Below are 27,668 nucleotides of genomic sequence, written 5' to 3' on the forward strand. Positions count from 1 at the left end.
TGAGGAATCGAGATATATAACCAGGAAATGCACTTGATAAGACTTGATAAAACGTGCCAAAATAGGGGGTGAAAAGGTATTGTCAGTAGTGGGATTCGAACCCACGCCTCCAGGGGAGACTGCGACCTGAACGCAGCGCCTTAGACCGCTCGGCCATCCTGACTATGGGTGAGTTTGGTGACACACTATAAAATACAAACTAATAGATAAGTGCGCTCCTGGTGCGCATTTCCGAACGCACCCTACAACATGTTACATTTAGTTTTTTTCAGGTATCTAAGTAAAACAAACAAAAGTCAAAACAAAAATGACTGTAGTAATAGTAGTAGTAGTGCTGCATGCACACAATTGGTACCTTGTTCCAGATGTAAATAGGGGACTATTGCCAATGCCTCATTAAAAGGGTGATAAACAAATGGATTGTCGCGCCCCCTGGAGGACAGCAAAACCTGTCACAAATAAATGATATATATAGGCCTATAGTTATTTTGTTTTTATTTAAAATAAAAAGTTACTTACTTAACACAGTAAAACATGAGAGAAGATAAATTGCAGATGAACTGATTGTAAAACCAAATTAGTATAAACTATTAAATAAAAAATAGGAACTATCAAGAATGGAGTGCATCTGCATCACTGTGGATTTTCCATATTGCGTCTTCACACTTTTTGTCAGCTAGCTTATACTATCGAGGGTAACTATTTAAATCAATTTGATTGATTGATTGATTGATTGATTGATTGATTGATTGATTTAAATATTTATTAACAGTTTGCAGAATTACAGTACATTTCAAGCACAACTCAATACATTACAAAGACTGTTAAATGTGAGTGGACGACCCAATAAAGCATTGCACTTGTTTACAAGAGAGTCGACCTTGTTTAAATCATCAAAACATTTAGACAAATAGACACTTCTATATAGCCAAAAAGAACAGAACAGGAGGTAAAAAAGGGAAAAGAAACATACAGTGAGGGGAAAAAGTGGTAGGGGGGATTCAGATTTTTTACGGGGTCCAGTTTTGAATTGCAGCCGTCCGTAGGTGCCCTTTGAGAGTGGTTTTGAAGGAGTCAAGGGATTTGCATGTCTTAATGACTGTTGGTAGGGCGTTACACATTTTGGTGGCATAGGAGCGAAAATAATTATAGAACTATATTGTGCCCAAAGGACATTGTGAGATTGCCCAGATCTTGTCATCAAACTAGGTTCCTTATGTTACTTAAAATAATAATCATAATAACCACCAGTAAGACGTCCTGAAGGCCTAAGGCAACAGATGGCAGACATGGGCGAGTTCTGGCGCTTTGGCATGGGGGATCAAATCATAATGGAATGAATTCTGTTGGCCTACTGGCCATATATGGAGCGTGTCTTGAGTGTACAGGGTTTGATGAGGTCAGATCAACATATGGAATGTCAAAATAGGAAGGACGGGTGGGGGTGGATCAACATATGGAATTAGGGTACCAGATGTCCCTCTTTGCGTGGGATAGTCCCTCATTTCCAAGACTTTTCAGGCGTCCCACAAATTGAGACCCTGTCCCACATTGTGACTAGCAGGCAATTGCATCAGTGTTCAAATACCCTAATAGTTTAGTCGCCTAATAGTTGGCCTTCTGTTGTAAAGCTCTCTCATTGTCTCTTCCATGACTGATGCGTGACTAAGGGAGATGCAGGAGATTTTCATATAGTAAATGCGACCTTCAATATACAGCCGCAAGAGACCTGCACAATCTACATAACAATATTTTCACCAGAAAAGCTGGCGATTTCATTTTGTTCTGTATACATAACCAGTAAGACGCGCAAACGCGGGAAGCGAATGCAGCTGGGTTTTGGATGTATAGCTGCTTTGGGGACTCCTTATATGGTTATGGCTGAGTCATACGTATCTGCTTTGGGGACTCCTTATATGGTTATGGGTTATGGCTAAGTCATACGTATAGCTGCTTTGGGGACTCCTTATATGGTTATGGCTGAGTCATGGTGACGTAACAGCGGGACAGCCAGACAGCCAGACAGACAGCCAGACAGACAGACAGACAGACAGACAGACAGACAGACAGACAGACAGACAGACAGACATGATCTGCTAGGTCTCGTAAGTGCTCACTGCATTCGCAATAAGGGCTAGCCCCTACTATATTCAGCTATAGTGCAGATTTTCGTCTCCCATTGACAATGAAAGGAGAATTTACGTCATAGGCCTATGGACAAGCAAATCGGCTATTTTGTCCTGTGACATTAAAATCCTATTGACAATGAAATGGAGAATGATGATGTATGCGAGCGCCCCTCACTTCACACGGGTGTGACTTTTGAAAAACTAAACTAAACACCAAAAGACGAATTTAATTATTTAAAGTACTTGCTATGAATGGAATATAACGGAATCCCAACATGCTCCCCTCTGGCTCAACGAAGGCATCTATACGCGGTACACCAGATCTACACCTGAAATCCTGTTCTGTTGGTTCTGTTATGCCTTCCAGCATTAAGTCAGCGTGTGTGTGCGACTGTGCGTGCGTATGCAAGGCCACACCTTTTTTAAGGCCACCAAAACACTTGGGCTGGCTGTGAATTACACCATGTTTGTCTAGTCTTCTTGGTAACAGCTGCTTCCCCATTTGGCTACTTTGCATAGGCATACTTAACTTTTACTTTCGTAGCCTACTCGCTCATAATACTCCGGTGGGCAGACCCAGTTAATCGCTATATTAACCTAGTTGTTAGTTTAATAGTTTAGTAGTATTAGTATAGTTTAACCAATAGATAATAGAGTAGCTAAAGTTACAACTCCGCCCATCAAACGGACTTTGAAGACCAGCTGGCAGCTGAGTTAAGTGATTCTGAGCCGCGGCGCGTAGGTCGTACAGACCGCTTCAAAATATGATACCGCAACTGGACAATGAATGTTTTATAGCCTACTATAGTATGGTAAAACTTCGAGTTCTTTAAGGAGTAGGTTTGGATGGAGACTACTAAATCAGTGGTAAGTTCTACTGACCTTCAACATGAATGAGTGTTGATAATACTGGGCATCCGTTACTGTGTGGTCGAAACCGCAGCAGGTGGATTACTTATATAATAAATAGTGGACAGAAATATAAATATTATTTGAGTTGAGGGTAGACCACACGAATTCACTGAGTTCTGAAACATGTTGTAACAAGAATTCGGATTACTATTTTATCTTCTTCATCTTGTTAGGAATCAGGGATTTAGCTATAGTCTACTCTACTCTAGATGAAAAACCTGACTGTAGCCTAGCTGTATAGCCTATAAGGGAAGACTATATGCACTAAAACTGTAATAGTATGGAGTTAGTTTGTTTACACAACTTTTTAATTACAACAGCACAATGGATTCTTTACTTTTACTTGTAAAATCTGTAAATCTGTGATGTGACAGTAGGCTAAATCTGATCGACTACTGAAAATGAGTTATAGTAATATGTGTACAATATTTACAGTTTCACTATATTTTTCTGTGTTTCTCTTTTCCTAGTCATGGCTATGGAAAGTAGTGGGAAGAATGTCTGTGACTACAGCCACAATCTTACTTTCTTCTACAAACTAGTGGATAAGAAAATCCCTGAAGTATGGACAACCCGGGAATTGGTGGTGCTTGTAGTGGGTCTGACACTTTGCCTCATAGTGGTCCTGGCAAATCTGATGGTAATGGTAGCCATCTTTAAAAACCGTCGCTTCCACTACCCCATCTACTATCTACTGGGCAACATGGCTGCGGCTGACCTGTTTGCAGGTATAGCCTATACCAATCTGATTCTGAACACGGGCCCCTGGACCAGAAACCTCACCAAGCAGCAGTGGTTTGTCCGCGGGGCTCTGATTGACATCAGCCTGACATCCTCTGTGGCCAACCTGCTGGCTGTGGCAGTGGAGCGCCACCAGACCATCATCACCATGCAGCTGCACAGCAGAATGACCAAGCGGCGTGTGCTGGTTCTGATCATGTGTATCTGGGCCATTGGCATCGCCATGGGACTGGTGCCCTCCATCTTCTGGAACTGTGAGTGTGATCACACAGACTGCTCCACCATTGCTCCTCTCTACAGTAGGAAATTCCTCATCTTCTGGGCAGTTCTCAACCTGCTCACCTTCTTTGTCATGGTGGCCATGTACACGCGCATCTTTATCTATGTGAGACACAAGAGCCAGCAAGGGTCTCGGCACACTACAGAGATATGGCGCGGGCAGGCGGTTGTCAATCTGATGAAAACCATCTCTATGGTTCTGGGTAAGGAGCACATTCTTCTATAATGACATCAGTGTAGATGCTAAGTATCAACAGTTCCAGTCTATGTTGTTCTTAACGTATCACAAAGTTATGCTTGTTGCCACATACCAACGCTGGTGAGACGCTTGATTTGCACTCTTGTTGTGACATCCGGTAATGTTGAGAAATGTTGTGTTCAAAACTCAACAGACTGGTAGCTGCTTCCGTACTTTAAACAGGTTTTTCAACTTACAACTACACTATTTAGTTTGTTCTGCCTTATCTGGTTCATTATCTGTCATGAAATGTCTCCACGGAAGAAGCTTAAGAAATGCCATGAAGTCTATGATGCTTCTATGTTACACCCATATTTAAAACATAATTCCCGTCATAAATGATGATACCCACACCCCATACCTTTCCAGGTTATTTACTCATATAGCCGGAAGCCAGTTATCAGTGAAACAACAGATGACTAATAACATTAACATTTGAACTGTAATTGCCTAATCATTGCAATCAACAAACAATCTGCTGGAATTGTTCTTTATTCCATTTGTCGCGTCAATGATTCACTAACTCTCAACAATAACTCACATCTTCCTGTTCCCATCTGTATAGGAGCCTTCATCATCTGCTGGACTCCCGGCCTTATCGTTCTCTTACTGGATGGGGTGTTGGGTAAAGTTAGTAATGCTGTAAAATATGAGAAGTACTGTTTGGTGATAGCGGAATGCAACTCTTTGGTCAACGTTATCATCTATTCCTTACGGGATGATGAGATGCGGAGGACGTTCAAAAGTATCCTGTGCTGGCTTTGTGGGAGAGGTTCAGAGGACAATCGGAGGGGGCCATCTGCTGTCCCGTTTGATACACCGCAGCTAGAGGTACTAGCAGTGCATCACATCAGGGATGGGTACAAGGGAGTCAAAGTTACACAATAAACCTTGTGTTACAACATGAACATGACATTTTACTTGTTGGGTGGCAGTGTCTCCTGTTTCATTAACATTGGTACTTATTGTCTTGGTCAACAGGAAGGGAAGTTAGTATTGCTTATTGCATAAAATGTACATTGTTTCACACAGCATCTAGTTTGTCCTTTTCGTGGGCGGTGAGTGTGAATTACTCTGATCTCCATAAAGAATTACTCCTTTTTATAGTGAAACGGATCAAAAGAAAAACAATGTTGGTACCAGGCGCCAGCAGGAACCAGGCAGGAACATTCCTCAATTCCTTCCTTTCATCTTGTTACTCATGAATTTGGTCCCCTGACTCCAATCTCTCCACGCATTCAAAGTTCAGAATGATAGTGTTATTTTTAGACACTAAAGTCAGTAAAGGTGAACAATCTTGCTTGGCAGATTGTAATATTATGACAAAAGTCTTGAATTGTGAGTGACCATCCTTGTATTGTTGTTTCAATATCAGTTGGGATGCTATAATTAATTATGTTTACTTTTACAGGAAGGTATTGTTTGTGTCCAGAAATCGGAGGACAACGGCATCTATATGTCACAGGCACAGCATATGAATGACAGGGAAAAGTTGGACTATGATATGACCTCCAGGTTTCTACAGCCAGAAAGGACATAACCTCTTTTGCTGTCTTCAACGATATCCACAGTGGCGATTAAGAGGGTCTGCTTTCATTTATGTCTCTTTTTGTAGCTTAAGCGTTGATCTTTCACCTCAATGAGATTCTGTCTGGCAACTACCACAGCTTGTTACCTACTTCTTTGCCATGCTTGTATATGTAATGAATTGAAATGTGAGAATATAAACATGCGTGATTGCACTGAATTGAAAATAATATTTGTTTGTGAAGTACAGTCATTTCAGGATACTGGATTATTGCAATGCTGTGTTGAGCTTGATTTCTAGTTTCAGATGTTATACATCGTGCAACTTAAAAAAAAATATTAGACTTGAATATCAACACAGCTTTTGTGACTGAAATTATTGGCAGACACTTCTACATTTTGTGTCTATCAGTATCCCAAAGTGTTGAGATATTTTATTGAATAAATGTACTTTACAATAAATATGTACACTAATACATGTCATGTGTATATTCGTTTTTTCAGGGGGCATATTTGGTACTTCTGAAACTCACCACTATCTCAAAACATGCATAATGCATTTTAAAGACTTGAGGCAGTATGAAAGCTCAAACATAAAACATCAAGCATGCTTGTTTGATTATGTAATTAAACTATAATTAATGCATTAGTTGCCATGCATCACTACTTACATTTTGACAAAGGAATCAGTTTGGTTGTCACCAGTAGTTGTAGCGATTGGAATGAAACTGATGGACAAGGTTTGCTTCAAACCAGTGTTCTGGTCTGAATGGCATAATTTACATTGGCATCCCCCCCTCCCATCTTTGACAGGAGGGCTGCCAAGAACAAAACATACTGAAAAATAAATCACACTAAATCATTTTTATTAGTTTTCTAATAAGAACACTACAATTTGTCATATTCTTCCTTTTAACTCTTTCTAGAACAATTCTAAAGTTGAGGTATAAAAGGAGTTCATACAGACTCACAAGTCTGAAAACAGTAGGGATTATATACAAGAGAAATGGAAAGACAGAGGTAGAGAGGGGTAAATACAAGGGAAAGACAGGTAGAGAGGGGTAAATACAAGGGAAAGTGAAGGGGAGATACAAATATACTAATAAAAGAAAGTAATCAAATGGTTAAATAACATTTGGTGCTGTGGAAGTCATTCATAAGTACAGCCCGACTATACCGTGTCGCTTGACGAAAATAAACTGGCAGATCTAAAAGCTCATGCTGAAGGTGCAATCAATGCATTGAGTTTGTAGAGGTGCCAGAGAAGCCATTTGAACGCTGTAAAAGAGCATAAATTAGGCATCAGTGTACAAAGGCCAATGTTGAAGACAATTAGTATAGTACCATTTCCAAATCAATTCCTGCATAAAATGTGTCCTTTTTTAAAGAACTGTATTAATGCTGGAAAGGAAGACCAAAGTGCACGCTTATGGTGCTTAGTTTGGATCTGAATGGTACAGTGATGGATGTTTTATACATCTAAAGCCCTTTTTGTGCATGGTCCCCTAATTTCATGGTGCCAAACGTATTGGCACACATTCCAATTATATCCAGTTACACTGATTGACAACATATTTTATTTGCATTGGAATCCATGGTGATCTAGTCAAACTCAGAGAACCAAAGAGCCATATACCTTCAGGCTGCTACAGGAATTTCACTAGCTACAGAAAAGCTACAATGGCAATTGGCCTTTTGTAAACAAATTAAGCACTTTTCTCCCCCTGAAAAGCAACCATTTTAATTGGTCAGGTATGTTTGGAGGGAGGGGGAGAGAGAGATTAACAAAAGTGAAAGGTCAAAGAAAAGTATCAGTAAAATAATAATCAGTCCACTGATCAAAATCAAATGTTGCATATGAGAAACCTCCAATTGATCTTTCCACAGCATCAAACATTTTATACATGTAAACCCCATATTGTAACCCAGTTATGTAACAAAAAGACCCAAATTATATCCAAAAAAAGAATGATAAAAACAGAGTAATTGTGACCCCTGCGAGACAATAAAGGCCAAACAAATCTCACCCAAACAAAACGTCAAAAAGGTATAAAAGAGGAAAAAATACTGAAACATTCCACAAACTGTACAGTGACATCCATTACAACTGGTAGAAAAATGGGCTAAAGATAATTTGGTGTGGTGATAACACTATTTGTAAGATATAGCCATATGAAATGTACGTAACAGCAAACAAATACTTAAATGTGGGATATACATGTGATGGACCAAAGTTTTGTTCTGTAACATCGTTTCAACAAAGTCTGGATTTACAATGGGAGTCTTCATAAGGCTTTATCTTATCAAAATGCTTTGTTATTCACATAATTGATGTATAAAATAGTTCAAAGAGTTGAAGTCCAAGAACATCGGCTGCGGGTCTTGTACACCTGTTTAGATTTGAATACACCCAATGCTGCCTTTTTGGTAACAGAGAGAGGAGCCCTTGCCAATTGGCCAAATCAAAGAAATAAAGAAAAAGAAAATACTCTGGTTGACCAGAATCTGTTCAAATATAGGTAAGTGAGAGAACATGCCTTCTCACTGGGTGCTCAACTGCACACAATACAATCAAACCACAGGTGTGATATGACAGTCCTCAATCCACCCATCGTCCCACAAAGTACCCCGCAACCCACCCACCCCAAAAATCAAAATAACTTGAGGAATGACATCACACACAGAAAGACACAGATACAAATAGAATTCCCTCCTCTCCTCAAACTGAAAAAGGTGGCTGCACACCTACTTTAGTGAGACAGAGAGTCATAATTACATTGTTGATCATGATATTTTTGGTACTATAGAAGGTTGGAGCGTGTTGCAGTGGGCCTGTGAGCTTACAAGTTTCAAGTTATGAGGAGATCCCAGTCTCCCATCCATCCCCATCTAGTTTCTCATTGGTTGGTGGAAGCACCCATGGACTACATTCCCGTGAAATGTATTGGTGCACCAGCCAGTTCAACCGAGTCGCCCAGGGAACACTGTACACACGCAGAAACACACATCATTGCAGTGCATGATGCATTTATTCTTTTTTTTTTTGGTCTGTCTGATATCATAATACCCTTTCTTTTGTTAATAAAAAGAAAAGCTAAAAAAACTTGAAGATTAAATGAAAACCATATTATCACACCTAAAAATCCTACATGCATGGAAGACGGTCACGTTTCTAAAGTCATGTCACATTTGTCTCAGATATATAACCATTGCCCCCCAGAATCTCTCTTTCTCCTGACCTGTTATTGAACTACTTTTTTTTTTTTTGGTGGCTGGTGCATTCTTGGTGAAACAGCATTAGAAAACAAGCTACAATCAAATAAAACTTGTTGAAAGAAAGCAAGAAGTAAAGTCTACAAGCCGTCTACTACACCCTCTATTGGTTAGCAAAGAAAGGGGCTGTTAGTTACATCCACAGAGGATCATTTTCCTCCATCCGCAGCCCTGACGCGTCATGTCTGGTCCAGATTCAGGACCGGCTATAGCAGTGACTCCCATAACTACAGTTACCAGGTAGAGGCACCCATGATAAAAGGTGCAAAAGTTTGTGCTTGACAGATCTCATATGTTTCCTTTCCTGGAAAAGAGTTGGAAAAAGGTGGAGAGGTTTGTGTGTATATGTGTGTATATGTGTGTGTGTGTGTGTGTGTGTGTGTGTGTGTGTGTGTGTGTGTGTGTGTGTGTGTGTATGTGTGTGCGAGAGTGTGCTCGTGTTGGTTGGGGTGCATGCACATAATGTGCAAATCTGAACTATTGATATACGTATTTCACGTTAAGAGAAGCCCCACCAAAGCAATTACATCAAGCATTGAAGGATGGAAGATACAATGGTGTTATTTGTGTTTAGTTGCCAGTGGTTGTTCATGGAGGAACATAAGTGGTGACAACTAGTTGGGCAGCACTTTGGTACAAGCAAGGTGAGCAGAGCTCCCTAGTGATCCATATCGCTAGAGTCTCAGCGACTCTAATCAAATGCCAACGCCTTGTGAGGTACAGGCGATCACACGGTTTTCCAGAGCAAAAGGGACTAGGCTCCTCCACTGAGGGAAGAGAGCAGAGAGGTCAATTAGAACATGGGCAGGTCGTGTGGATACATTGTGGGGAGTCAAGACGTGCATATACACAAATAATGTACAGACATCATGGTCGTCTTACACAGCCAGGTCAAGTGATATTCAACAGGTTTATTAAAACCGAAGATCGCATTATCTGTTTTGACATCTGTCCGTTCTGGCCCGCTCTTCCATGTCAAAGAGTTACGGAGCACATATTCCTCCTGGATAGTGTCCAGTTGTCCTTTCCTGCACTCCAGTAAGATGTGTGCATATGAGGATGCGTATTACAACTTGGTGAGTCTCCGGAGGTGGCTGGTGGTCAGCAGAAGGTGGGGACAGACGGTAGTGGTCAGTGGAGGTGATGGCTGGGAGGTGGTAAAGTGTTAAGGAGAGGTGCCAGCTCAGTTAGAGGTGTCAGAATGGACGCTGCCAGGAGGACCAAGAGGAGAACTGACTGACGGGGGGTTAGTGGCATCCTGCCAGCTGTTAGCCTGCAAGCAAGAGGAAAGGAAAACACTTGCTTATGTTGGCCGTCAAAACATTCCGTTTATTATTCAAAGTAGTTGCTATAACTAATTTCTTATCTGGTATGATATGAGAGTTACCAGTCAAAAAAAAAAAAGCAAAAGTGTCACATCACATTGTAACTATGGTAACAACACTAGTACAGCTGTTTTATCGCAAGCTAACTATAGTAACATTACTACAGCTGTTTTATCTCAAGCCAATTGATGCCAGAACTTTCCAGGCTGATCGGAGTGCAGCGCACACAAAGGCAGACATCTTGGCTTGTGTCAGAGCTTTGTTATCAAGTTACTACTGAAAAAGACTAAAGAACACTCTAAAGTTAGTACTCACATCCAGGTGGTGAGGGGTGTAGAGGCCGCTACCTGACAGCTCCTCATAGCCGCCCGTCAGGTGTGTAGCATGGCGCAGGGTATCCACCTATCAGAGACGGAAAGAAACCCAGGACATTTTACCACTAAACATCTTTATGTTGGAACACAAAACAGCACCACATACATTCAGCCTTCTTTCAGAATACACACAGATATTGGCCGGGCAGAGAATTGACAGCTTCCCACACAAACCTCTGCTGCATCCATTAACGCCTATGCAACATTACTCGTGAAGGTTTCTCCACTAGCAAGCTCTGTCATATATTTTCAGTTTTCACTCATCGGGTCATTGCTGCTGCTTGACACCATGGATAGATTGGACCCACTAAACACTACTTTGCCAGTTCTGCTCTTATTCCCATGGAATCAATTACTGTATTTGAAGCCAGAGGGGTCAGGATTATATTATTCTCCATCCACCATTCTAATTGAGAACACAAGGGCAGATTACTGGATCCCTCAGAGACAACAAAACTGTGTGCTTCCACAGGGTGCCACAAGCACAGGGTAGAGCCGCGTGCAGGACGCTTTTCTTAGTCGCGTTCTCGCTGGATTTCTGACCATCCCCTACCCGCCGTATTTCAGTGCCGAATACGGCTCAAGTATAATCCTGCAATATTACCGTCTAGTACTAAAATATGCTGTAATATTTCCATTGGGACCCCAAAACATTACAAACTGAAACAGAAAGTGAGTGAGTGAGTGAGAGAGAGAGAGTGGGATTAAGAAAACAGTCCTGCACAGGGCTCTACCCTGTGTTAAAATAAAGCACCACACATGCTTCAGGTCACAGTTGTGCTATATCATGACTTTGGGGGACCTGCAGGTTTGTTTGTTTGTTTTTTTATATACCGCCTGCTACCGAAATAATTGCCACAGCTCCTGCAGGCTCCTGATGCAGAGCTCTAGTAGGGTACCGCACACACAGTACAGGGTACAATTTAGGCATTTGGCAGATGCTCTTAATCCAGAGTGAGGTAACACGTCAAATGCATAGAAATAGTAATCTAGGATCAAAGGAAAACCAAGAACCTAATATCAGTCTACTCTAAACAGTATATCAAATAATCGATAATATGTACATTGAAACTACACACACACACACACACACACACACACACACACACACACACACTATAGGATGCCAGGGTACCACAAACACAGGGCACTCAGGGTACCACAAACACAGGGTACCACAAACAAGGGGCACTCAGGGTACCACAAACACAGGGCACCACAAACACAGGGCACTCAGGGTACCACAAACACAGGGCACTCAGGGGACCACAAACACAGGGCACCACAAACACAGGGCACTCAGGGTACCACAAACACAGGGTACCACAAACACAGGGCACTCAGGGTACCACAAACACAGGGCACTCAGGGTACCACAAACAAGGGGCACTCAGGGTACCGTAAACACAGGGCACAAAAACAAAGGTGGTCAGATCTGAGGAAATGCAATGTGCAGATATGGAATGGTTTGAGATGGTCTGAAGGGAAGGATAAACACATGCACTAATAGTGGTGATGGGGTTGGGCTGAAGTACCACGTTCACTACACTGGCTAAACGGGTCAGGGAACCACAGAGCGCAGGGAGGGGATAAAGGTCATTACAGGGCAACATCCGGGGTGAGGTGGAGGCAAGAGGGTGCTACGCTAGGGGCTGAGTGTCCAGGGACATCAGGGGATGAGTGTCCAGGGACATCAGGGGGCTGAGTTGAGGGCATTGGGGGGTAGGTTCTGCAGATGTCCTTATTGCGTACCTGCGGCTGCAGGGAGGGGGCTATGTTGAGACCCTCCCCGTTGAGTGAACGCAGGCCGAGGTAGGCGTCACCTGTGTGAGACAAGTTATATGACCCCGATGACCCTGTAGGCAATACACGCAGCCAATCAGGCATGTCAGGGTGCCCTGGGGTCAAAGGTCACTGGTGGTCATGGGCACTGATTGCCAATAGTACGGTCACGCCTTCATGACCTCCGCCACAGCTTCAACATGATATATTGATCATGACAGCATCTTATTTACAATACTGGGATAATGAACCAAAACGCCCATGAAAACCTTAACCAAGCGGTCCAAAGCCAACTGACCCAGATTAATGAAATGCCTGGAAGCCACTAATGCGTCACCAATCTCTCCCAACACCAACGGGAGCTATTAGGCACGTCTCATTTTGAAGGCCTGGTGGCCAGGTGCCCTTCAGCTTATCAATCAATATGTACATGTGACATCCGTTATGCTCACATAAACGCTTCAAGTGCATTTCCACAGATTAACCAAACCAAGCATATTTATTAAGGTATAATAATGTAAGGTTTCTGAGGCAGAGCATCACTTTTGTTTTTATTTGGACTATTGAGTGAATATTTAAGTCAAATGTCGGCTCCACTGACTTGGTGAAGTTCCTCCGTCATCAGTGGTTGATATTGTGCTCAGGTGTTTGACTGACAGTTATGGAAGACAAAGGGAATTTAACTTTGACATAAACTGATCGCAACCATTGGTGGAAAAAGTACTGACATTTTTTTAACCAAGTAAAGGTATCAATACTGCAATGTAGAAATACTTGGTTATTGTTACAGTACAAAAGTAGTCAAATGTATAAAATGTATACAAATCTTTTTGAAAATAGCAGATTGTCTCTTTTCAAATGGCCTATGTAATATATAGGACTGAAGTGGTTACTGTATGTGTTCTATTAATAATGATCAAAATCTACAAAGTAACTAAAGTTTTCAAATGTTTGTAGTGGAGTAAAAGTACAATATTTCTCTCTGAGATTTAGTACTGTGGAGTAGAAGTAAAATTATAGACAATTGGAAATACTAGTAAAGTAAACTTTCCACCACTGATCACAACATGCTGCATCTACGAGTAAAATTAACTGAGTGAGCACCTACCTGCTCCTATCTGCAACTTAGCAAATAGAGGTTACTAGTATCAGCTTGTGTGCGCGCACGTGCATATAAAGACCTGACATTGCACTACAAATAGCAGGCAGGGTGAGACATCATTACATATAGTAAAATGAGCAATGAGGATGATTGACGGACATAAATCAATAACTAAGGATGCCTTTTTAATTTCTGAAACACAACCTTGAGTATCTGACAATGCCGAATAGCAATCCAAATACAAATTTTAATTCTCTTCAAAACAACAACAAAGCTGTTAATAAGCTGTGAAATACTGCCGTCAATAATAAAAACACTCACATTGAATAGGTTTAGCTTTACTCCAACCCAAGCGTAAAAAAACACCACACAACTGACATGACGACTGCAGCCAGCTCCGATGTGCCGATGAATAAATGCTGTTACACTATGGTAAATGGTGCATTTATATAACGCTTTGGTATTGTTGCAGGCTGGATTTGTCAATCGATCTCGTCAGAGTATGTTTAATTTTTTTTTCTTCTTTTATCCACATCTGATGCGTTGTTTTTGTCCAGTATCAGACCGATACTGAATAAGGGCTTTACCGATACTACTGAATAGCCGCTAACAAAGCCTTATTAATGCCAAGTAATCAATTAAATTGATTGTCAAGTATTATTTATGGATTTTAGCAATTAGTTGTCACAACTAAAATCCATTAAGATCAATATGGGCCAAGCTACATTGAAAATGTTCAACATGGGTCAAGCTCCATCCTCAATGTTCTGTACATACACTTAAGGAAACAACAAACCAGCAGACATATCACACATCACAAGTTCGATGTACTACTGTACTCATGCAAGCAGAGACCTAAGGTACCCCAGACTGCACAATATAGGAGTTAGGTAAGTCTCTTCTAAAACTCAATATTAGTAGCAAGCTACTATAACAGAGACAACAATCATAGTCAATCACCTTCTCAAAGGATAGAAATTGTGTTTGTTTACATCAGAATTATTTTACCCTTTTTCCCGGCATCTAATGTATGATTTGTACTATTTACCATTTGAAAAGGTCAAATTGCCAATCAATTCCTTCCTTGCATGTATTGAATGATCATGGTCAAATAGGTAAACTTAATGGCTAGCAGGTTAAAATGTCCAACAAAATCTTTGCATGCATTTCTGCCATCTTTGTTTGTTCATTGTTGACACAATGTTGTGTAATGAAGAGGCCATTTTTGTGATGGGAGGCCAAGATAAGGTTCTGAAACCCAGATTTGAGCATCAGAAACATATTGTGATAACAAACTCGAGTAGATAATTGTGTCAAAACAAACAAACAAACAAACATATCGAGCAGTCAGTAAAAAAGAACTGCACTTTTGCTTAAATTAAGCAAGAACACAGACAGCAGGTCAAATACATCAAATAATGGCGTAAAAGGTCATGAAGGAAGGATGTGGTGTAGATTTCTGTTTATGTTTGGGCTGGGCATTGTGGGCAATATATTAATATTATATCGATATTTTATGAAAGCAGCAACAGTCACCTCCACAATGTTGAGGTATTTGGTCAAAACTATTGTGACATTTTATCCATATCGCCCAGCCCATACTGTGTAAGTTACTACGGCCTGCTCTGCTTGTCGCTCATTGCCAGTCAATTGACGTGACATGAAATAGGATGATTCAACTCGGCTTCACACATGCATGTTGTGTGCCAGCTGGCCAGCCTGACTGCAAGATCCAGTTTCTTGTGCAGTCTGGGATCGCCTCAGGACAGGAAGGGACTCTGATCACATTTGTTTTATCAGCCTAGTATGAACTAAAGTGTGAGTGTGTGTGTGTGTGTGTATGTATGTGTGTATAGAGGCACTGATGTCCAATAACAAGGGGAGGGCTATGAGAGACTAATGGAACACGTGGTACCTGAGTTGGGCGTCGCTGGAGAGTTTGCCTGGCTAGCCTGCGCCGACACATTGGCAGCATCCACCGCTGTTTTAACTGCGTAGAGGTTCGCTTCCTCCTGGAACTTACCAATGTTCTTCTTGTAGCGTATTCTCTTGTTGCCGAACCAATTAGAAACCTGAGGAAGAGAAAGAGATGTAGACATTCTTTTTTTTCCTTACTTTTTTCCCTCCCAATTTAGTGATTATGCCAATTCCATATTCCCTGTGTTCTCAAATCTCTTGTCACTTCTAACTTGTACAGTTGATCCTAGGAAGTGCACACACAACCACGTCTCGTCTGATGACGGCAGTTTATTTTCACCTGATAGTGAGGAGTTTCTCCAGGAGGAAGCAATGCATGAAGAGAAACACGCTATTGTTCACAGTTCCGCTCCCTGCTTAACACTGACAAAGATGGCCCTCCCCGCCCTGCTCCATTGGTCGTCCTAGACTACAGATGTTTTGACTAATATTTTGTGTGAGAAAAGGTCATTTTAGCACATTGATATGCTTTGTGAGCTTGTACGTAGATGAGGTATTTTAGAAAACATTTGCCTATGACCTGTTCTAAATAGGGATTTAAAGTCTTCAGAAATCTGGACACGTTGGCTGCATCAATTGTCAAATGGCCAATTATATATTTTTATATTTTTCCAGTAAATTCATGAAGAAATAAAAGAAAAATCAAAAACACCATGAATTAGAAAACAAATGTAAGGTTTAAGAGCTTGTGAGCTTGTATATCTGCTATTTTCACTACTTAAACATTACATCATTACTATTACAACATAGTTTGGTTACCGGGCGAATGTCTAATTTCTCTTTTGGGTCACGGGCTAAATGGTTTGGGAACCCCCAAAACACGATCTAGAGTGTATTGGCTGTGCTGCTCACCTGAGAGACGGTGATCGCACACTTTTTGGCCAGTTCCTCTTTGGCCTCCTCACTGGGATAAGGGTTGGACAGGTGGGAGTAGAAGTACTCGTTCAGCACCTCTGTTGCTTGCTTGTTGAAGTTACGCCTCTTACGTCTGACAAACAAAAAAGAAAAGATGCAAATGACCAACATGCACGACACGCCAATACCTTGACGTGTTCACATCATTTGGAGTACTACCTGTAATCACAGAGAGACAGACAGACATGCAGAATTGCAGATATGTTTGTTGCAAGGCAGAATAGCAGACCTTGTAGTTCAGCGCACAACACTGGTAAACGACAAAGTTTAAATCAGGCTTAACAACATGGGCTTTTCATGTCACCGACTCCCATTTAGACTTTCATTATTTCATTAAAATGATTCTGTCCTAGTGTATCTTTTGTTTAAATTAAATTGTTTAAATGTCATAATTATACATTAGTTTCAGTATCACCCCTACTTCCATGTTAGAAGAGTCACTCGTGACTTGTTTTTGCATCGTAATTAGTTCAAGTGAATTGAATGATGGGAAATTAACCAATTAAACCCCATGTTCTTAATTAACCAGGGTCCTCCAGGGGGCCCTCTACACCAGATTTAAAAGCTCCACACCGCCTTGTGAGCTTGCAGCTATTTTCAACAAATGTTCACCCCAGAAATGGGATGCTAGGGTTCATGTGGTTAAGAGACTGGTGAGGGACCCCCTGTAACCCCCCCAAGGACCCCACTTTGAAAACTACTGCTCCAACCCCCACAGGCAGTGAAAACAGACACCGCCATCACAGACACGCAGACAGACCTGGCGTCAAGGAAGCGGGAACGCAGGATCATGACGGCCTCGCAGGTGCTTTGTTTGAGCTGCATCTGGATGGAGCTGAACTTGCGATGGATGATGGCAACCATTCGCTCAATTTCCTTTGGAGAGATGGGCCGTGTGCGAGACTGCTCCCTCAGCAGGTTCATCACGTGGTTGGTGAACTCACTGCATGCCTGGAGGGAACAAGTAGCGAGAGGAACTTCATTATGGGAAGACAAGCAGGGCTGGGCCATATATCTACCGTATATTATATTGATATGAGACTTGCCATCGGCTGGGATTTTGGATAGTGTTTTTTTTTTTAATAGACAATCTACAAACTTGCTGTATCTTGTTGCATTGTTGCATTGTGAGACGTTGTAAGCTTATACATAGAGGTATTTTGTCAAAAACATTGTTGAGATTAGACTTGTTAAGTTGTTTCCATAACACCCAACGATAAAGACAACCACCATCGAATCATACCATTATACCAAAATATACACATTTACACTTGCATTTAGTACTACTAGAACAGTGCCCGTTGGAGGGGTGATCAGGTGTGATCAATTGGCTAATAAAGGGCGAGGTCACGCATCATTATGAAGATCTAGGGGTGATCAGTGCCCGTTGGGGGGTGATCAGGTGTGATGTCAGAACAGGCCAGCTCCATATATGGAGATCTAGGGGTGATCAGTGCCCGTTGGGGGGGGGATCAGGTGTGATGTCAGAACAGGCCAGCTCCATATATGGAGATGTAGGGGTGATCAGTGCACGTTGGGGGGTGATCAGGTGTGATGTCAGAACAGGCCAGCTCCATATATGGAGATGTAGGGGTGAACTGGATTTGGGCCCTGTCCGGAGCCCGGGCAGAGGCTTTTGTGCTGGTTCTGGACAACCGTCGACCCGACGGACTGGACACCGGGCACTGCACTCTGTGGTGTGGTGGTGCGGAACGCGTGTGTCAAATTCGAAGTGGGTGGGGCTACAGCCGTACCCACAGAGATGTGGTGCATTATAGATGGATGGCATGTACAGTTGTAGAAGCAACCAACCTGCTCGTATTTCTCCAGCTCAGAGTGGTATATCTGGCGGATCTGGGCTAACTTAGCCCTGTAGTCCGAGTGCTCGATGCTGCCGTCGTTGGGCGAGCCCCCGGCCGCCGCTGCGGCCGCGGCCGCTGCCGCCGAGCCTCCGCCCTTCTCGGGTCCCGACACGCCCTCCGCCAACAGCATGTTGTCCAGACGCATGATCTGAGGGTCCGGAGGGTCCTCCTCCTGCACGCCCCGGATACTTAGCACTAGGAGAGGGAGAGAGAGAAAGAGAGATTTATTCATTCATTCTGGGAAACAATATTTTGAGGTGTGGGGTTCGGTGGTCAAATACATATCATTTTGGGGGTCGTTGACATGACAACATTGACAACGGACCACTGACACGAAACATGCGCTTCTGTAGAATCGGCCTCTGATCTTAATGGGTTAACGTGGATAAAGTACTTTGAAAGACGAAATGGCAGCCCCCCACCCCTCGTACACCAGGCTAATACTGTGGGCTCTAAGGAGTGCACAGGAGGACACCTTATCAATGCTAAAATTGTGCAGAGCTGTCAAAACCCAGGCAAACGTTCCCTGTCCTGAGTCACAGCAGCAGGGCCGAGCCATCAGGCTGAATCCTCAATGAGCCTATACTGTCACAGCTCCCGACATATTCTAAACAGCAGAGGGCAGTGTAGCCCCTCAGTGGCAGGCTGCCAGGGAGAGCGTCACATGAGGCATGGCACTAGTAATGGGAGTGCATGTGCTGTCACTATGAGCCCCGCTGGCCATAAGTATAGCTTTCAGCCGCTCCACTCCACCACTGTATTAAACCAAGACCTCTGTCAGCCTTCAGCCATGTGCTCATCTCTCTCTCACAGTTACAGACACACACACACACACACACGAAAAGTTTCAACTACAGAAGTCTTTCTTTGCTGTATACATTGAAGTTACCCCCTTTTTCTTTTTCCCCTCTCACTATTTACTAAGTTAATAATAGAAAAAACAACTTGCATCCTATCATGATTCATCACAGTGTTGTCGAGCAATAAAATATGAAAGGTAACCTCAAACAGTAAAATCAGACATGTTAAGGTAAAAAAATCAGATGGATATGGATGATGAGATTAATCCTAATTGGAAACGCAAAGCCTTTTGGGGTTATGCTACAGGGGGTGTACTCATTCAGAGTCAGGTGAATTACTTATTTAGCAGCTTTTCTGGTTACACACCATCAACAACCTGTCTTCAAGATGATAACAAAGGGTTCACCATTGAGAGAGCTTGCATTCCATTTTACAGTATTTGCTGTACTGTAAAGCTCACCAAGGAAGAGAATGGCAGTCAATGAATACAATACATCATGTAGTTTATAACAAATAACAGCTGTGAAATGTATGCATTCTTCCATTTTTAACTGCATCACAACGTCCAGTTGCTCTTTCCCTATTTTCCAGAGTCTCCCGTTAAGATTCAAACTTTTTTTTCCACCTCAATGTTTTTTCTTCTTGTTCCTTCTTGCCTGTTTCTCTCCCTCCACTTAGGTCTTCTGCTGCCTCTGAGTCACATTCCTTCTCTCTTGCTCCCCCTTCTCAGGGCTCAGGAATGCAGCAGACCCAGCAGACTGAACTAATGACCCCGATTCGCCCACCAACACCACTCCCGCCTCTCTCTTCCCCTTCATCCACTGACAGTACACCTATTTACCACATAGGTACATGGTGGCCATAGTCTAGAACACCGGTTCGGCGGTTCCCAAACACTGGGTCGGGACCCATTTGTGGGCCGCTGACACATTGTTATGAGTCCCCTTCGTTTTTGTTTCCTACATTTGTTTTTTATAATATTTCCAAACATTTTCAAAAACATTCCCAAAAAAAACTTCAATGATTTTTTTTAGTAATTTCATGAAAATAAATTAAAAAGAATCTAAGAAATTCCATGAATTTGAACAAATAGCACATCTACAAGCTCACAATGCGTCGCTTCGCACCACATTGTGAGCTTGTAATTAATCTATTTTCACTATTTGTTCATATGTATGGAATTTCTTCGATTTTTATTTTATTTCTTCATGAAATTACTTAATTCTTAATTTCTTCAGTTTGGGTCACAGGCTAAAAGGTTTAGGAACCACTGGTCTAGAACTCAGCCTCAGCGGTTTTGCCGTCCTGTCGAACACATAAAGCTAGCCGGATGACGTGCCTGCGTGCGCTCTGATTTGACGTGGACTTTTCGTGCATAGTCTGGGTCGTCCTGCCTCGGCCAATCCTGATGCAGCTGGTCTGGAGCCATTAGCGGTGGAGGAAGAGGTCCATCTTCCATCGCGACATGCAGATTGTGTATTCATACCAGGGGGGCAGTCAGACGGATATTTTGTGAAGCCACTAAGGAAATGAAAGTTCATATAATGGCCTGTTGTGGCGCTGTCACTGGACCCAGAAAAACCCATAGCCCCATAGAAGTCCATGCATTTTGGCCCAACTTCACCTAGACTGTATTACCTTAATAAACATGGTCATGAATACTTTTTGCTTCCAGTCACTAGTTTAAAGTCTCATTTCTAATGTCATAATATTCTTTTTGGAAAATTATGGTCCCATTTATTAAAAAAATGACCATTAAGTCGCGCATGTTCTGAGGGCCGTGGCTACCGTTACAGTCTATGAACGGGATCCCCCACCCACTCGAGTCAAAATAAAAACCAACGAAGAAGAAGGGGGAAGTCCCGCCTCGTTGTCTGGGCCAGCCAATGGGCCAGCTGGCCTGAACTGGGCCAAAACGGATCTAGAAAGATGGCGACTTCCATTGCAAGGACTGACAGGCTTCATTTCACGTTCACGTTAGACCCGCGGAACGCTTTGTCCATATTTTTTACAGTCTATGATTCATACACACATTTTTATACACTGCACAGGCAGGACACCACCTGACCTACAGCCAAGAGGGTGACAAGGCCTCTCAAGGCTTCTCACTCAGCCCCCCCCCCCACCCCCCCCCTCCTCATTATGGCCCCCAGCTGTAGCCTAATGCCCTCACATTCTCCTAATTACTCCAATTAAGCCATGATTACCCACAACTGCATTCATATACACACAGTATAGGAGGGCCTAGAGACAAGAGGCTACGCTGCGACTGTTGAGATGAGTTAAGGATACTGTACCGAATAAGGAACACATGACATGGATAAGAAGAGAGCATTAAACTCTGAATTCTTCTACTCAACCAAGCAACCGTTGGCCAGAATAAAGGGGAGGGGGGCGGGGGGAAGAAAGGAAAGCCCTGCAGGCATGAACATTGTCTGGCTGTTAAAAAATCAAACCAGTTTGGTTTCCATTTCTTATCAAGCGGGTTTTGCCAGCAGCACTGGGCTGTTTTCTTTGCACAAAGCAAACAAGAAATACTGTAAATAGTACTGTAAATTGTGATGCAGAAATTCTCTTCACCTCAAATGTATGGAGTCAGCCTAAAGCCAATTTATACTTTGTCTTAACCTATTTAAAACCAGGAAAGCATCAGCCATTTACTCATTTTAGATTTTTTTTGCATTGATATTAAAAAATAGCAGATATACAAGCTCACAGCAAGCTTGTGCATCTGCTCTATGTGAACATTTTGAGAAATCTTCAAAGTGTGAGAAGAACTACAGATTTAGATGGCATTTGTAGAATCGGCCTACGGTCTTAATGGGTTAATCGCAAAAGTGATGTATTTTCAACTTTAAAAAGTGTCCTTGTTGATAAGTTACGCATCGTTTTCGTTTTACACCATGGCCGTTCAACACAGTATGAATTAGGCTCAAGGCCCACATAGCTGCATCGCGAAGCTGCTCTTAAAAAAAAACACCATTATGCACACCCAGCCAGCTCTCCACCCTGGCTAGGAGGATGTGTGGCGTTGAGAGACGGCGCAAGCAGCCCATACTATGAAATATTCAGGGAATCCAGCTGGGTTTCCACTGCATACATAATCATTCTCATTTCTCTGCACACGACCGGTATGGAAAACACGGCGTGCGTGCGGCGCAGACACAACATCGGAGCAGCACACGGAGTGGAGTTAGGCGAGGGCGAACGACCAGACCGAAAGCGTAGCACTGTACATTAGCTGTAATATCTTCCACACATCGGGAGAGATGCTCCTTAAACGTAGTCAGTATATCACTGCTCAGCTCGGAGCACATTGCTCTATCCCAGTCTGTCTTTTCTCTCTCCCCTCCTGCATGCATCCCCTTTTTCACTCTGGCCTCTCTGCTGCCGCCCTCTCTGCTGCCGCCCCCCCCCCCCCCCCCCCCCCCCCCCCCCCCCAAAGAACCCTCCCCCCTCTCGGCACCCCCCCCCCCCCCCCCCCCCCTCTGTTCTCCATTTCAGTCGAGTTCTCCATGTGAGCCGCAATCCCTCATGCTGTCAGCCCCCCCCTCTCTCCCTCTCTCTGTAGACAGACAGGATTAGCATTTTAATTGCATCAGCTCCCTTGGGTATTCTCAGCCTTTCACTGGGAGAGAGCAAGGGAGCGAGAGAGAGCGAGAAAGAGAGGAGAAGAAAAAAGGTAAGAGGAGAGAGCGGGTGGAAGGAGAACCAAGGAGAATTGGAAAAAAAAGGGAGTCACATGAGATGTGTGTGTGAGAGCAAGAGAGAGAGAGAGAGAGAGAGGGGCACTACAGAAATATACAGAATTCAGAGTGCAGAAGTGCCAGAGAGCGAGAGAGGGGGGAAAAAAAAGATACGACTGTGAAAACATCAGAGCTTTTCCTTTCATTACAGGCTGAGAATTCAGATAAAGAGAATGGGTCAGAGAGACAGAGAGAGAGATGGGTTTTTTTTCATAATAGAAATATGCGACATAAATATGCAAATTTGCCACGGAAAATCGCTGTACAAATAAATCTCAACCACACCACTAAAGAATATGATAAGTAAACACATTGGTTGTGGCTGCATTGGCCTCAAATTCATATCCAGATGGATATAAACAAGGGTGGATGATACAACATTGGTCAACAAAAAAAGACAGATGGGTACAAACCACCTTAAAAAACAAAAACAAAGCTACAGCTGCACCATTTCAAAACAAGAAAAAAATAAAGTTAACTCTTCACAGGGAATTAAAAGAGTTTGTTTGATGTGCCTAGCAGAAGAGAAATATGTTTGGGGCATTGGAGACAGATCCTGAATCCACAGGTTGAAACTATCCTCCAAGCAACAGTAGGACATTTCAAACTGACAACATAGGACGTGAATGTTCCAAGCAACCAATTCCAAATACCAAATCCTTTTGAGAAACAATACTGGGATAAATTATCTTAAGGGCTTCACTCTAACATACCAACTAGCATGGCTACCGTTACGCTAGAGGCCAGACTGGTTGATGCAAGCTAAGGTAGTTAGTAAGGTTGTGTCATATGCCAAATCTTTCCTATCGCCCATCGTCTGCCCCAAAATCGCAGATGGACAATATATTCGTGCTATAAAAGCAATGTGAGAAGAGATCACAAAAAAGGCAGATCTACAAGCTCTCAACATTGAGAGCATGTAGATCTGCCTGTTTTTGCAGCGTCGGTGTCAGGGTAAGAACATGACTGCACGTTCATGTTGTCAATAACAAAATGAGCTAGATTACAGGCAGAGATGAAGTTGAATCAGACAGCCTAACATCACCACCATGACTACCGTGGTGTCAGCTTAGCTTGTTGCTTACTGCTTTGCCACTCCTCGTCTTTTCCTGTTCTTTTTTTATTCTTTCCCCCCCGACTTCACGGGTCGCACATTGAAGCACGTCGGTGGTGATGAGACACGAGACAGCAGTGTGCATTCTGGTGTGACTGTATATTAAACTGGGTCCCGACTGACGAACGTAGAACATGTACAGTAACTTCCCCGTTGCTGCTGGGGCAAAGGGGCTTACCATTACAAGGGGAGGAGGGGGTTTCCACCGGCGGCTGTTACGAGTTTGCTGGCCCAAATTGATTCGCATTTTGCTCACACTTTATTTTGCTGTACAGCTTAATTGGGCTACATTTGAAGAGTTGGATTTTCGATAAGGTTGAGTATTAGAAATCACCTAATAAAAATATTCGGCGATGGAATCCATGATAGTAGTTAGCCAACGCTTAACAGTAAACAAAAGATCATATGAACTGACCAAACAGCCAACCGGATGTGTCCAAGGGTTTTGTCTCGTCTCCTAGCATCATGAGAGCATTTGGATTAAACCCCATCTATAGAACACTGTCTGCCTGTAGTCACAAAGATCTACTGCAGGGGGATAATCCGTCTCCCCTGTCTCGAAAATAAATGATCACAAAGGTCTGAATAATGTGGTTGCAGACGACAAGGTGGCTTTTACTCAACTAACTCAAGGACAACAGGTGGAATTTGACTTCACGCCTGAGCCTGGTTGGATGTAATCAGATGTATGTTTTTCTCCTGTGAGCTACCAACTGTACAGATAAACGGAGGCCACGGGTGGGATAATAATGTATTTTGTGCATCGTGTCATGCTCTACAAATAGCCAATCTGCAAGCTCACAACATGTAGCAGCAGCACCACGCTTTATTGTTGGTGCGCGACCCCCGCTAAGTTGTGTATGCATTTTCTCAGATGGCCCCAAAAGATATTTGGCTGGGCAGAGTCTCAGGTTTCATGAAAATGTTTAAAACAAAATCAGGCCCATTGAGAACTCTTCAAACCCAGAGATTCATTCAAGGTTCCATATGCCTAAAATAGAGGTTGGATTCTCTGACCGAACCAGAGAGCAGACCAGCTAGGGGATTGGGTAGGAATTTCCCTCCATTTCCCCTCTGGCCGCTCCCGCTGTACTGTAGTCACTACAGTGTAGTGTACTGTAGTCACTAAAGTACACTATAGTGTAGTGTACGAGTACGGGCTTTAGTTCAGACATACTATTGGTCTGACTGTCATTAGACCGACAACCTACCTCAGACCCTAACCTAACCGCAAGCACGGGAGCAACGGGCCTGTGCCAGGCTCACACAGAATGTGCAATCGTTCTTTTTGGACCAGTCTAAGCTCTAGGCTGAATATGCAAAATCACATCTGCTTTTGGTTTTTAACAATTAATTGGAAATTTGGGATGACCCCAACCTTGAAATGGTACTGAAATGAACTAATGCAAGTTGCATTTCAAGCACAATTGCCATTTGACAACAAACGTTAAGATAAAAAAAGGATGCATGCTGCATACATTACATACATTTTATCCCAATGTGTTTTGAGGAAACCCACAAATCCTCTCTTGTGACTACCTTTATTTTCTAATTTGAGAATCGAAAATAAATTGTCAAATAATAAAGAGAACCAGTCTTGAAAGATTACAAATTCTACCCTTCTCAGTCTGTCCAGCATCTGTTTACCAGATTGGCTGTGCGACAGTGTGCGTGCTCTACTTTTTTAATACAATAAAAATACCCCGTACAGCGCAGATATCTTGTTTCAATTTGGAAAACAGTAACTGGAACTAAAAGGTCATGCCAAGCATGATTTTCAGCTAAAGCGTAAGGCTAACTTATGCATATCTTATCAAACAATTTGTTGTATGATACTGATGATATTGAATTTGTATCATGAACACTGGAAAATTCAGCACTAGTTTTGTAAAGGAAAAATCGCAGCTTAAAAGAGAAGGATTCAGAAGGACAATTTCTCACATACTTAAAGAAATAGAACTTGAAGTCAACATGCAGCGATTCGGACTCAGTCAGGAATAGTTACTGTATATGGATCTGGACCCATTCTACTTTCCCCATTTTCTACTATCAAAAGTTGTGTTATTGTGCAGGACAGTGAATTTAATAAGCACATATGTCCATTCCTTCTTTATGCAGCTCACACTAATCAGAATGTTTGTCTATATCACCACAACCTTGTTGCATGCATCCTCATGCGTGTAGGCACACAGGTACACACACACACACACACACACACACACACACACACACACACACACACACACACACACAGTAAACACATTGTGGCCTGATTAAGACATGAATTGTAGTACTCACACCTTGGGCAAACACTCCAATCCAACACATCATTAATCAGCCCTTAATTAACAGAAGAGATCGAGACCGGAGCAGTGACTGTTGCATACCCACTTTTAGGGTGGGCGCACACGCACGCACACACGCCTTCCGCTATCCGTGTCGCGTCAGTTCACTGACAAACAATCCAGCACAAAAACGGAGGTCGCGCAACTCGTAGTATCACGATGCAAAAAACCTTACATTACCGGTATAAGACCAATGTTTCGGCAACAAAATGCCTTCTTCAGGGAAGAAACGTTGGTCTTATAATAACACATTTTGGCATCGTGACTACGACCTATTTATATATTTTTAACCTACACCTAACTAATCAGAAATGGTTACCAAAAATAAAATCTGTAAACGACCTGAACCACACATTTAACAGTGGCATCATCATTTTGCAATACACAAGTACTTGGAGTGAATACGAGCTACTAGCAGAGGCGACTGCGGTTCCTGTGGTTAGTTGAGCGCCTGTATCTGAATTTGTAATCACAACATACCTAATAAAGGCCGAGACAGAGGAAATGGAAGTGTGTAATTTCATAGTCAGGAAAAGGATAAGGTTTGTTAGCTCTCCCCCCACAGTCCCTAGCTATCTCCATCTCTCCAACTCTCATCAGGCCAGCTGCCTCCTGTGCTCATTAGCAAGACTCTTAAGGAGCTCCTAAAGACTTTGTGAAAAATGAACGCTCATTTGAGAGGTCGTTAATTTGCACTGTTATGCAAATTAGGTGGCAATTAAGCAATAGATCAGAAGAGCAGCACACATTCATAACAAGTGAACAAGCATTATGACACAGTCAGATGTTACCGGAGAGAGAGAGAGAGAGAGAGAGAGCTGGGCCAACACATTGACTCTATGTAAGTCATACATCCTCTGAATCTATCAACTATTTTAGGAGTAGTCCTGATGCCTATGCAGTGAAAGCCAAATGGAACATTCGACCAGCAGTCATGCTGTTTAATACAGGGCTTAATTGTCCAATCTGTTCAATTTAGTCATAAAAAAATCGAATATATATTTTTTTGCATCGATGCATTCATATTTAAGAGATGGGGGGGGGGGAAATGGGAAAAAACCCGTTTCTCGACTATTCAATTAATTAGTTTGGTTAGAGGTTCTAAATGTCGGTTCTCATGTCGGTTCTCATAGGATTGATATGATAATACTTTTGGTTAATTTCCCAACGCTATGTTAAAGCATGCAGAAATAATTATGATCAGCTAGCTCTATGTGCAGACAGTT

At 42.5% G+C, this 27,668-nt stretch overlaps 2 protein-coding genes across 5 annotated transcripts in view; one reads left to right on the plus strand and one right to left on the minus strand.

The window, feature by feature from the left end:
* Positions 1–2,611: 2,611 nt before the first annotated feature.
* Positions 2,612–6,296, plus strand: lpar2a (lysophosphatidic acid receptor 2a). The gene is made up of 4 exons (XM_080777085.1): positions 2,612–2,996; positions 3,512–4,264; positions 4,865–5,130; positions 5,711–6,296. Exons 2-4 carry the CDS (start codon positions 3,514–3,516, stop codon positions 5,837–5,839), a joined length of 1,146 nt encoding a protein of 381 aa, XP_080633211.1. The 5' UTR covers positions 2,612–2,996; positions 3,512–3,513; the 3' UTR covers positions 5,840–6,296.
* A 2,173-nt stretch (positions 6,297–8,469) lies between these two features.
* pbx4 (pre-B-cell leukemia transcription factor 4) overlaps positions 8,470–27,668 on the minus strand; it is a 33,652-nt gene continuing 14,453 nt past the window's right edge. For 2 of the 4 annotated variants that reach the window (XM_080777083.1, XM_080777081.1), the window contains 6 exons: positions 18,387–18,631; positions 17,335–17,525; positions 16,512–16,647; positions 15,598–15,754; positions 10,740–10,826; positions 8,470–10,372 (listed from right to left, as the gene is read on the minus strand). In XM_080777083.1, the coding sequence (XP_080633209.1) occupies positions 10,783–10,826; positions 15,598–15,754; positions 16,512–16,647; positions 17,335–17,525; positions 18,387–18,631 (773 nt within the window). In that variant the 3' untranslated portion in view covers positions 8,470–10,372; positions 10,740–10,782. Of the gene's footprint in view, positions 10,373–10,739; positions 10,827–12,550; positions 12,655–15,597; positions 15,755–16,511; positions 16,648–17,334; positions 17,526–18,386; positions 18,632–27,668 lie in introns of all 4 variants that reach the window. The other 2 variants (XM_080777084.1, XM_080777082.1) reach the window with 2 other exon arrangements.

The sequence above is a fragment of the Protomyctophum bolini genome (assembly GCF_963924005.1).
Source record: "Protomyctophum bolini genome assembly, chromosome: 11".
Taxonomy (NCBI): domain Eukaryota; kingdom Metazoa; phylum Chordata; class Actinopteri; order Myctophiformes; family Myctophidae; genus Protomyctophum; species Protomyctophum bolini.

What these genes read in the sequence shown, in the direction of transcription:
- lpar2a (XM_080777085.1), top strand. Translation starts at nt 3,514, where the DNA reads ATGGCTATGGAAAGTAGTGGGAAGAATGTCTGTGACTACAGCCACAAT. An exon ending in AACCATCTCTATGGTTCTGG is followed by an intron (nt 4,265 to 4,864) that starts GTAAGGAGCACA and finishes CCATCTGTATAG; the next exon opens with GAGCCTTCATCATCTGCTGG. An exon ending in TTGATACACCGCAGCTAGAG is followed by an intron (nt 5,131 to 5,710) that starts GTACTAGCAGTG and finishes TTACTTTTACAG; the next exon opens with GAAGGTATTGTTTGTGTCCA.